The sequence below is a fragment of the Propithecus coquereli genome, unplaced genomic scaffold (genome assembly GCF_000956105.1).
Source record: "Propithecus coquereli isolate 6110/MARCELLA unplaced genomic scaffold, Pcoq_1.0 Scaffold86, whole genome shotgun sequence".
NCBI classification, from domain to species: domain Eukaryota; kingdom Metazoa; phylum Chordata; class Mammalia; order Primates; family Indriidae; genus Propithecus; species Propithecus coquereli.
Genome location: NW_012154840.1, coordinates 6384794 through 6396849, shown reverse-complemented (window position 1 = coordinate 6396849; position 12056 = coordinate 6384794). Strand labels below are relative to the sequence as shown.

The 12056-nt window shown below is 45.7% G+C and overlaps 1 protein-coding gene across 1 annotated transcript; it reads right to left on the bottom strand.

The window, feature by feature from the left end:
* Positions 1–6985: 6985 nt before the first annotated feature.
* On the bottom strand, positions 6986–10717 carry LOC105826174 (doublesex- and mab-3-related transcription factor C1-like). The gene is made up of 6 exons (XM_012664096.1): positions 10568–10717; positions 10196–10254; positions 9748–9884; positions 8851–8911; positions 8526–8673; positions 6986–7536 (listed from the first exon to the last, which is right to left on the bottom strand). Exons 1-6 carry the CDS (start codon positions 10629–10631, stop codon positions 7424–7426), a joined length of 582 nt encoding a protein of 193 aa, XP_012519550.1. The 5' UTR covers positions 10632–10717; the 3' UTR covers positions 6986–7423.
* Between the last annotated feature and the right edge of the window lie 1339 nt (positions 10718–12056).

Here is a 12056-nt window from a genome sequence, read left to right as displayed (position 1 = left end):
TTTTTTGGATGTGTTCTTGCAAAATGGGCATTGTTATCTGAAATGTGTGTATTTTAACCCACATAGCGTAGTGTTACATATATTATTCTCTTTATTACTCTTTGTTTTCATTACGTATTAAAATGATCATTTTTTAAACGTCCTTACATTTGGAAACAATGCGAATTTGTCCTTCTCAGTTTGAAATAAATCCAGGGTTTGCTAGCAGAGTGATTAAAATTTGTAGCTGTAAATATATCAAAATTGGTTCAGTAAATGTGGCACAAATACCATGCTAGTAAGTGATGTTATCAGTAAAGTACAGGGGATTTGGAAAGTCACTGTACCATCCTTTAACTCTGGTGATTAGTGGCGTTGAGCATCTTATCCTGTATTTCTGGGCCGTTTGCATATCATCTTTGGAGAGAAGTTCCTTTTCCCTTTTTTTGATCATGTTAGAAATTTTTCGTTGTTGAGTTGCAGGAGTTTTTATATCTTCTTGATATTAACCCCTTATCAGGTATGTGATTTGCAAATATTTCCTCCCATTATGTAGGTTGCCCTTTCACTCTGTACACGCGTCCTTCGATGCACAAAAGTTTTGAAGTTTGATGTAGTCCCTCCCATTTGCTTATTTTTGCTTTCGTTGCCTGTGCTTTTGGTCTTATATCCAAGAAATCATTGCCAAGTCCAATGTCTTGCGATTTACCCCTATGTTTACTTCTAGGAGTTTTATACTTTTAGGACTTACGTTTGGGTCTTTAATCCATTTGAAGTAAGATTTTATGTATGGTGTAAAGTAAGGGTCCAACTTCATTCTTATGCATGTGGATATCCGGTTTTCCCAACACCATTTGTTGAAGAGATTGTTCTTTCCCCATTAAGTGGACTCGGCACCCTTGTCAAAGATCATTTGACCATATAGGTGACGGTTTATTTCTGAGCTCTCTATTTTATTCCTTTGGTCTATTTGTCCCTGTGCCAGACTGTTGTGATTATTATGACTTTGCATAATAATACGTTTCAAAATCAGGAAGTGTGAGTCCTCCAAATATGTTCTTGTTTTTCAAGATCGTTTTTGGCTATTTAGGGTCCCTTGAGATTCCATAAGATTTTGAGGATAAGTTTTGCTCTTTTGACAAAAAGTAATAATAATGCCATTGGAATATTGATAGGAACTTCACTGAATTTGTGGATTGCTTTGGGTAGTATGGACAGCCTGACCGTATTAAGTCTTCCGGTCCACGGACACGGGATGTCTTCCCTTTTTTGTGTGTCTTCTTTAATTTTTTTTCAGCAATGTTTTGTAGTTTTCAGTGTACTTGTCTTTCACCATTTTGCTTAGGTTTTTTCCTAACTATTTTATCATTTTTTATTTGCATAAATTAAGGGGTACAAGTGCAATTTTGTTACATAGCTATACTGTGCACTAGCGAAGTCTGGGCTTTTAGTGCTTCCATCACCCAAATAACGTTTATTGTTTTTGATGCTATTTGTATATGGAAGTGTTTTCACAATATCATTTTTGGATTGATCATTGTTAGTGTATGGGAATGTAGTTGATTTCTGTGTGTTGATTTTGTATCCTGCACCTTTGCTGGATTTGATTTCTTCAAACAGTTACGGCTTTGTAGAATCTTGAGGGTTTTCTACATAGGAGATCAAATCATCTGTGAACAGCGTTAATTTTACATCTTCCCTTCTAATTTGAATGCCGCCCCTCCCCCACCTTTTTTTCTTTTTCTGGCCTAATTGCTCTGGCTAGGACTTCCAGTACTATGTTGAGTAGAAGTAGTGAGGACGGGCAGCTTGCCTTTTTCCTGATCTTATAGGAAAAGCATTCATTCTTTTGCCATTGAATGTAACGTTAGCTCTGGAATTTTCATACACCGCTTTTATTATGCCGAGGTAGTTTCCTTCTATTCTTAGTTTGTTGAGCGATTGCATCGTGGAAATGTGTTGAGTCTTGTCAAATGCCTTTTCTGCATCGATTGAGATGATCGTGTGGTTTTTGTCCTTCATTGTGTTAATGTGGTGTATTACATTGATTTTTGTACATTGAACCATCCTTGTATTCCAGGAATATGTCCCCCTTGGTCCTGGTGTGTAATCCTTCTAAAGTGCTGTTGAATTCCATGTGCTAGTATTTTGCTGAAGATTTTTGCATCAGTATTTACCAGGAATATTGCTCTGTAGTTTTCTTTTCTTGTAGTGTCTTTGTCTAGCATTGGCATCAGGGTAATGCTGGCCTCATAGAATGAGCTTGGAAGTTTTCCCTCCTCTTCAATGTTTCGGAAGAGTTTCAAAAGGAGTGGTGTTAATTCTTCTGTAAATGTTTGCTGGAATTATCCAGTGAAGCCATCTGCTTCTGGGCTTTCCTTTGTTGGAAGGTTTTTGATTATTGACTCAATCTCCCTACCTGGTCTGTTTAGATTTTCTTCTTCTTCGTGATTCAATCTTGACAGGTTCAGTTTTGCTAGGAATTTATCCATTTCTCCAAGGTTATCTAATTTGTTGGCATACAATTGTTCATAGTATTCTCTTATAATCATTTTTATTCCTCTGGCATTGGTTGTAATGCCACACTTTGGTTTCCGATTTTAGTTATTTGGGTCCTTTGTCTCTTTTCCTGTTAACATAACCAGGGGATTGTCAATTTTTGTTCATCTTTTCCAACAAACAACTCTTATCTTCACTGATTTTTTTTTCCTATTGTTTTTCTATTCCACAATTCATTTTTCTTAACTCTAATCTCTGTTATTTCCTTCCGTTCCATAGCTTTCAATTTAGATTGTCCTTCTTTACCCAGTTTCTTGAGGTGTAAAGTTAATTCATTGATTTGAAATCTTTCCTTTCTTTGTGTATGCTTTTACAGCTATAAACTTGCCCCTTACCATGGCTTTTGCTGCATTCCATACGTTTTGCTACGTATGTTTTCATTTTCGTTTGTCTCAAAGTATTTTGTAAGTTGCAACATCTTACAACATCTTCCTTGCAACATCTTCTTTGACCCATTGGTTGTATAAGATTGTGTTGCTGAATTTTCACATCTCTGCGAATTTTCAAGTTTTTCTAGATTTATTCCACTGTGATCAGAAAAGCTACTTCGTATGATTTAAAGCCTCATGAATTTGTTAAGACTTGTTTTGTGTCCCAATATGTGGTCATTCCTGGACAATGTTCTGTGTGCACTTGAGCAAAATTTGTATTCTGCTATCATTGCTGAAGTGCTCTGTGTGTGTCTGTGTTGACTAAATAAACATAAAATGCTTTTGCATGGCAAAAACAATGAAACAAAATGCCATCAACAAGGTAAAAATATTCATGACAAACAGGAAAAAATATTTGCAACTTATATCATAAGAAAAAGGTAACTGTCCTAATACATCCCTAAGATACAAAGAACTGTTTTGGGGGAAAAAGAAAAGGCCAGATTCCCTGTAGAAACTGGGCCAAAAATATAAACTAATAGTACATAAGAAGAAGAGAAAACAGGAAAGGCTCTTAACCATATGAAAAAGATGTGCAACCTTGCACATATCAAGGGAAATGCAGGTTAAAATATACACTAATATATCATTTATCACCTGCCAGATGGGAAAATTTAAAAATCTCGTAAGAGTACTGGTGAGACTCTGTGAAAACTTCCTCTCTCAGATATTGATAGGGAGAAAGGTAAATGGTACATGTTTTCTGAAGAGGGATTTGACAGTAATGAGCAAGATAACTTGTGGTTTTACCTTTTAAGCAGCATTAGCATGCCCTAGGAATCAATCCCAAAGATATAGTGATAAAAATTACCCAAGGCTATGTCACACACCTATTCATTGCAGCCATATTTGTAACAGCAAGAATAGAAACAACCAAAGTGTCCATTAATAGAAGACCGGGTGAGTGAAATACGGTAGGTCCACTCCAGCACTCTCTAGCTGTGGAGAGGAATGAGGGATGTCGCTACAGAGCACTATGGAGTGATCTCAAGGATTTTTTGTTTCACTTTTAGTAACTGATTTTATTCACGTGTCTTTAACCACTCTGCTACATGTATTACATTGTGGCTACCACACCCGTCCACTGAAATGACACAGTTCTCAACATGGGGAGCAAGCAGTGCTTTTGGAAACATTTTTTATACCCGTGGCTTTACGAGATGCATTATAGTGTGGTCAGTACATCCATTCCCTGAAATAACTCTGTTCTCACCTTGGTGAGCAAGCAGACTCAAGGATATATTTTTAGGTTAAAAAAAGGCAAGTTGGAGAAGTTTATGTAGATTATGCAGCATTTATCTAAGCAGGAGGAAAGAGTACAATAAACGTCCATCTCTCTACTGAGAGATACAGGTCCAATGGCTAGGTAACACCAGTTGCCCCCATTCCTTTAGCCTTTAAGAAATCTGTGGAATACAGCGCTGTGTAGGCTTTGCTTATTCTGATGTCCCTACCACTCACCTCTACCCAACTTTGGCCCCCTCCAAGAATGCACATTCCCACACAAATGGTTTTGACTGTTCTTTCTGCTCGATACTTGTCCCAGCTCTTTCCATTTTTTATTAAAAAATAACACTTTAACACACACTTTAGGCTCTCCTTGGTCAGAAACCAGCAGTAGCAGTCCATTATGGCCCTGCAGCGTTAGCAGGATCTACTTTGGAAGAGGAGTCTTTCTGGGCAAGGGTGGAAAGCAGTGGGAGGCTTGAGCTGGCCCTTACTGGAGCATGAGAGCTGACTGTTAGATTTTCAGGGCTTTTGTGAGCCAGTTATTAAATACAGCCATTATTGAAAACTAAATTACATAAACTAACAATCACATTCATTACACTGAAAACAGACACACCACGTGCTCAAAAATCATCGATCCCTAATTAATTTTCCAAATTTTGCTATTATGTGTGTTCTTGTGGTTATTGACATTTATTGTACCTGAATAGTGAAAACACACCTCTTCCCAACTCTGCATTCATTGATGTCAAGTTGGTATCTGGAAATCAGCAAATGTGACAACTTGGGGCATTTCCTCCAAACTCCCTCCCCAACCCCCACCCCGAGATCCAGTTGTTAAACCTTTAGCTACACACTCCTGGTTGAAACTGATCCACTCTACAGATGCTCCGATGTGGTGGATATGCTCAGATCTAACCAATGTCGTAATATAACATACAAGAGTCAAGACCTAACTCACAGTACTCTATACAGTGATGTTTTAAATCTGTGAGCTGAGGTAGTACGTGACAAAGGGAAGTACGCAAAGAGGTTTGATATTTAACATTTTCAAAGATGTCTTAATATGCCAAAAATACATCATTATGAGACTTTTGGAAAAGTTACAGAACAACGTGTGTATGTGTGTGTGTGTGTGTGTGTGTGTGTGTGTGCGTGTGTGTGTCTGGCGCCAGTGTCAGGTCTGAAAAGCCCTGCGTGGAAATGGCAGTGGGCATCAGAAAAATGAAAGGACCCAGGGAAAAGGGTCTCACTCCTTCCCCCAACATCCATCTCTTTATTTCTTTTTACCTCCCTCTCTCATGCTACATCCTTTAAGCAAAATATCTTTCCTCTTTTACCCAACTCAGCTGTGGAACTGTGGTGTGCCTAGAACACAATTGCATAGCAAGGTATTAGTCCTTTTCCAGGTACCACTGCTTCCTTCCTCCAGGAATGTGTGGATGTGTTCATCTGTTACTGGGAGAAGAGGAATCATTTATTCAAGTACCAAACCAGGGAAGGAAGGAAGGCATGAGATGGGCTTCAGTCTTGCTCTCTGCCATCAGATTGAGAATATAAGAATCCTGACTCCTCAAGGCCTCAAAAAGGAAATGACAATTTGTAACTGGATGTCATCACAATCGATCACCTTGGGTAGCATAGAGGGAGGGAAGGAAGGAAGGAGATGACAGCATGGGAAGGAGTCCATATCCAGGCATGTACAATTGAGCTCTCTCTGCCTGCTGAGGGTCTCCAGTTCTTCATTTGTCTACAACATCAACGGAGGACTGAGAAACCAGTGCAGGTAAGAAAGATCTGATTGATCACCACCTTGAGTAAGAAAAAACCCTTCTGACTGATGTCTGGTACATCAAGTTTTAAACCTTTTATTCAGTGTTTTATAAAAAAGTTAACTATTAGCTAATTCAGGGCCTGGTAAAGACAAGGGAATTTTCCCTGATCTTTGGCTAAAAATTTCCCCCAAAACACTTTTGCAAGTCACTCTCACTCTTTGAGTGCATTTCCTCATAGGTAAAATGGCAATGATAATGCTCAGCTTGCAGAGTCGTTGCGAGGCTGTATGTGCTTAGTATGGTGACGCGGAATAAATAAAAGGTAGTGACTCTTCCTCATATTTCATGGGTCCTTCCAAAGTAAGATCTGAGTCTAATTCAGTTCCCCCCTTTTTTGATTCTTCTTGTCCTGACTGGCCTCAGTTTCCCCCACTGTAAAGTTCACATTGGACTACAATAAAACTGGCATTCCATTCACCAAAATTATCCTTCATTGATGTTTGGTTTGGCCCACATATGGGGCTTCGAAAAGGAACCTGAGCCAAGGTTTATAAGTTGGGTAATCTTACATAGAGATCTGGAATCCCATCTTCTCTGAAAGCCAGTCGCTTTGGCAACCGCGAGCCCACATTCCTGCATGGCAACAGTTGAGCCAAGCACCAGCTGCCGCCTTAGGGAGAGCACGCACTGTCACTTTGGCCAGAGCCCATCGGGCCTGCTCTACTCGTTTACACGATCTGCTTGATCCTGTAGGTGTTGCAACTTGTGGCCCTCTGGACGACTGAAAACGGTCCATGCCAGGCAGAGGGTAGGTACTTAACTGCTCAATGAATGAATATCCTACTCTTTTTCCTCTACCATTTTCTTCTGTAGCCACGTTAAGAAGAAATCCCAGTTATTGAGCGGGGTGATTCTCACTTTGAGACATGAATTGAACAAGTCCGTTACAGTCAGGATAGTCTATAGTCTTACTGGGTCATACCGTGGTAACAAACAACCCATATATCACAGTGCCTTACAACAACAAGGGTTTATTATTTGTTCACGCACACAGACCTAGAGACAAAGTGAAAACATTCTTATGTTTCCACATGCATGGATACGTACATGAGTGCACAGGTATGTCTGCAATCACAAGACAAATAAAAACTCTGGCATATGAATTCACACAGAACCCCATTTAGAGACTGATCAACTTAGATTGCACAATCCTGCTATGATAGGAGACATAAAAAGGCCCCAGCATCCAAAGGAGTAAGGGATAGAGGTACGAGAATATCCACCCTCAGCCAAGGAATTGCCCCATATAATAAAAAGGGTCTGAAAGCTTATAAAACACCTGAAGGCTTAAAAAAAGATGTTAAGCATTTTGAACATTAACCATTTTGCACATTCAGAAACAGGATTCCAAATAGGCAGTGCTCTACTGAGGCCTCCTCCTCTGGGCTCCTAGCTCAAGAGGGAGATGCAGCCCAGATGTCCAATAGGCAGCGAGACAGAGCTGGCTGGCCTGGGGCGGAGAGAGGGGCTGGGAGGCTGGAGTCCTTTATCTCCAGCAGGAGCTGTAGACAGAAAGGAAGGGGCCAGAGCCAGGTCACATCCACGTCCGCTCCCAGCTCTCCCCTTTTTTGTGTGTCCCACCCAACCAAAGTTTGTCACCTGGACTACTGTACGGACCTCTTCCTCTCTGATTTTCCCCGTCTTCAGGCTTGCCTCCACCCCCCGCCCCCACCATCCCTCCATCACAACCACCACATCTCTTTCTGTCAAGCCCAGGGTCTCTGAAAATTCTCCTCCCTAGCTCTGAAACATTCCCTGGCTCCTCACCACCCACACTTGCTGGTCTAGCCTCCTAAGCCTGGCCTGCCAGACCTCCGTGATTTGTAGCCTCTCCAGCCTCGTCCCCTTCTATCCCAGCAGTCCCTCCAGGGGTGTTTCTTCACTCACACACCATGCCCCATCCACCACTTGGGTCGAGGAATGCCTAGCCATCCCTCAGAGCTTCCCCAGGCGTTTATCCCTCCTCACGGCTCCTCCATCATTGAGATTTAGCCAGAAAACACAGCTTGCTTGCCAAGGCATCCAGGCTCCACATTTAGACCGGAAGCTCCCTGCAGGCAGGAACCAGATCTCCTTCCAGACCAGACCCTTGCCACCTCTGTATGTCGTCCCCAGACTGCAGCAGACTGCAGGGGTCTGGGTAGAGAGCCCTGGGCTGGGAGTCAGGAGACCTGGTTCCTCCACTTGAGATGCTGCGTGCTCTAAGGCAAGTCCCTGCCACTCTTGGGACCTCAGTTTCCTTGTTTCTTGGCATCAGGGCACCGGGCATTTGCTGTTCAGTGCAAAGCTCAATAAACTGCAGATTCACTGAACAGCCCTCGACTGCCATTTCAAGAGTCGGACTGAGGAGCTTGGGTGCCTGGCCCCACGGAAGTGCAACCTACCGACCCCGATTTCCCAGTTAGAACCTGCTTACCACGAGGCACCCTCCCCCCGCCACCCTGTTCCCAATTATCCCCACCTCATGTTCTCCTTCCAAGGAGCAAGCTACCTGGTGGGACGCAGGGCTGGTTCACGGAGGTGGAGTCAGAAGGGGCCTGGGAGGAGTCTCTCAGGGTCAGCAGAGCCTCGGCGGCCTCCAGCTTCCGCTGCCACTCTAAGGAGGCAGAAATCGCAGCCTGGTCCGACGCTTTGGGGGCCTGCAAAGGAAAGGGCGTGAGAGAATGGGCACTGGAAACCATACCTCCTCCCAATGCGACAAGTGCCCCTTCAGCCCCCAGTTCCCTCGAGCCCCCCGCCTCCCAGGGCCTTCTGCTCTTCCCGTCCGCTAAGCTCCGCCCCTCCCAGGGTTCTGGACCCCACTACTTTCCCAGGACCTGTGGCTGCAGTAGAAGAGGGTCAAGGGTGGCACAGGGCTGGAGGATCAGAGTTGAGCATCTAGAAACAAGGAGAGGAGAGGCCAGGGGATTAAATCCTCCGACAGACACGTACTACCAGTAGACAGAGAGAGGGGCAGGATTTTGCAATAGCTGGATGTGGAAATCCCAATGCCTGCTGGACCGTTAGTCGTTGTAGCTGGGGCAAGTCCCTTCTCCTGCTTGGCCTGTTTTCTTTTCCAAACCTCTTATTTCTATATCTTTCCCGAGACACTTATTCCTGCCAGCATTTTCCTCCCAGGGCAACGGTGAAGATGATGGGAAAGCACAGGTGTCTGTGTTTTAATCCGCAAAGCACCTGGAGAGATGTGACTGCTGTCCCTGTTCAGGGACTGGTTCTCGCCTCCGTATTGCCCAATCCCCATGAGTCTTGAAGGACAAGTCTGGCTCATCTCCAGGAAGCTTTCTCTAATGGCCTCTGCACTTTCCCTTGGGCCTCTGTGGCCTTCACCATCATGGCCTCCACCTGTCAGCAGGACCTTCTATCCCGTCCATCTGCTTCATGTGGAGTAACAACCCTCATTTGTTGGAGGCCTACTATGTGGCAGGCCTGCGTCAGTCCTCTTTCCAGTGCTATAGGTATAGAATATTGTCCCCGGTACACCCATAAGGAAATGGAGGTTCGGACGTGTAAAGTCACTCGTCCAAAGTCTCACAAATAGGAAATGGCAAAGCTGGGAGAGCCCTATCCTTGCCTGCTAGTCTTAGATGCTGCCTTCTCCTTCCCTGTTTCCTCCTCCTTCTCCTCCCCCTTCTCCTCCTCCTGTCTCCCATGGCACCAAGCACAAGGTTGGGCACACAAGACACAGCCAGTTCCATGGTCCTCACTCCACTCACGTGCTGGGCAGGGCAGGGGGCCCGTGGGGCTCCCCAGAAAGAGAAACCATCAGTTGCTGCTCCAAGGTCGCTGGAGTGCGGGGCACAGACAAAGGTTCTGGGGGCTTGCCGAGCAGCAGAGCCCCTGGGGAGCCCTCCTGCAGAGGCAGAGAACATAGGTGGGAGTCAGGTTCCAGGCCAGCCATGGAAAGAGGAGGTGTGGGCATGTTCCAGGATGAGGACAGGAGTCCAGAACGTCAGAGCTCTGAGGACCTTGAGGACCAGCCAGTCTTACCTTTCATTTTGCAACTGGGGAAATTGAGGCCCAGGGGGAAGTGACTTTTCCCAAGGTCACAAGGCAAGTTGGTGGCAGGGTCGCAGATGGAACCCATGTCTTTGGGGCACAGTGAAAGGGGTCTGGGCAGTGACTGGGTGGGAGCCTCCCCCGCTGGCCACGGACTCTCCTTACCTCCCCGGGGGTTGTGTGGACGTGGGCCTCAGGCTGCAGCACGTTGCTCTCCTTCCCAGCTGTGAAAGACCAGGGACAGCTTTGCTGAGCCCTTCGTTTCCCCGTCCCTCCCGCAGGCCCCACCCCTCTTTACCCACCCCTAGTCTCAGGTCTCACCTCACCGTGGACCTTTTCGAACCCCCAGATCTCTCCGCCTGACAAACACTTGGTAGATAACATTGATGATGTTTTATACTTGGGCAAGTTAAGGTCCAGGGAGTAACTCGCCCCAGGCCACACCGAACTTTGGTGACAGGACTGGTGAGAGAACTACTCATGCTTCATGCTTCCTCCGCCCAAACTCAGGCTCCCTCCCTGGCCAGAGACACTCACTGAGGACTCCTGCTTCCACGGCCAAATTCTTCACACGGGCGTGAGCTCTGAGAGGGACAGCCATACTCTTTAGCAGTCCTCGAGCCAGTTGCCTCTTTAGCCGAGCCCGCCGCTCCCTCTTCAAGGCACTCACAGCAGGGAAGATCCTGTGGTTCTCCCTAAAGTGGGGGATTGCAGGTCTGAGGTTAGCCACATTTAGAGGAGGCCTGACCCCTCCCCGTCTCAGACACCATACTCACGAGAAGAGGGCACAATTGTGACACTTGCAGGCCTGGAAGAGGCAGAAATGCTTGTGGCCCCTGATTTGGGTAGTGATGCCATGGTTGTGGCAGCGGTCACAGCGACCTATAGCTCTTCTGGGGCCAAGTTCAATCCCCCACGGGGCTCCAGTCTCACGCCCTGTGGTGCATTCGGAGTCAGAGGGGCAGCAGGGCACAGCAGGTATTTCTTTGGGTTCCATGGTTCTAGGGTCAGGAGCGGAGGTCAGAATGGCCACATGATCCCCTACCCCCAACGTACTTCCTCTGCCCTTGGAAAACCCTATCTGAGGTGGCTGGATTCTTCTTCTCTGTCTTGCTCACTGCTGGAATGAGATCGCCCCCTCCCTTCTTCTCCCGTGGCTTTCTCCAACCTTCACCCTGACCTCCTTGCTCAAGTCGCCTCCTTCCAGGAAGCCCCACTCATGCATAGCCTCCTCCCAAGAAACTCTCAGCATCATGGGGCCCGGACGCATTCAATCGATTCATCATTCTCCCTGCTTACCTTCACTCTACCACAGAGCCCACTTTCAGTCGCATACATGCACTCCCATGCCCCCTTCAACAATTGCTACACTCCCTTCTCATGTGTCACCCTGTACTCTGCCAAACCCAGCTATTATTCCTGGTATCCACTTCAACAAATCTCTTCCAAACCTCCCGCATTCACTCACTCCCCACACGCGATTTTATGCCCCCCCCCCCCGGCTCAATTCCATTATTCGTCTCTTCCATGCCCTACATTCAGTTTTCTCCTCACATTCCATTCTGATTTTTTTCTTGCACCGCACCTTGAGTTTAATTATCCTCTCGCTCCCTCTTTAAGCTGATTTCCCTTTCATACCCCATGAAATCATATTGTCCTCCTGGATCCCTGGCCCTCTTTCGGTTATCATTTTCACTCATCCCGCCATTCATTCCCTTGATTCTTCCTTCAGCCGCTAGATATCTGTTGAGGCCCCTGTGGCTGCCACGCTCTCATCTAGCCAACAGGCAACTCCTGAGGGCAGGAATTTTTCTCCTGGAACGAGGCGCCCTCTCTGCTTTCACGCAAAAGCAGGCATTCCCTCCACAGCCTCCCCACAATCTTCCATACTCTTAAGTGCACATATAAGAATAACACGTATTGGATGCTGGGCAGGGGGAGGGGGAGGAGGAGACGGGCATATGCACAGACAATGAGTGCGATGCGCACCTCCGGGGGAATGGACACACTTGAAGCTCGGACTTGG

What these genes read in the sequence shown, in the direction of transcription:
- LOC105826174 (XM_012664096.1), bottom strand. Translation starts at nt 10,631, where the DNA reads ATGGCTGTCCCTCTCAGAGCTCACGCCCGTGTGAAGAATTTGGCCGTG. An exon ending in CTCTTCTACTGCAGCCACAG is followed by an intron (nt 8,674 to 8,850) that starts GTCCTGGGAAAG and finishes TTTCCTTTGCAG; the next exon opens with GCCCCCAAAGCGTCGGACCA. An exon ending in CCAGCCCTGCGTCCCACCAG is followed by an intron (nt 7,537 to 8,525) that starts GTAGCTTGCTCC and finishes TTCTGTCTACAG; the next exon opens with CTCCTGCTGGAGATAAAGGA.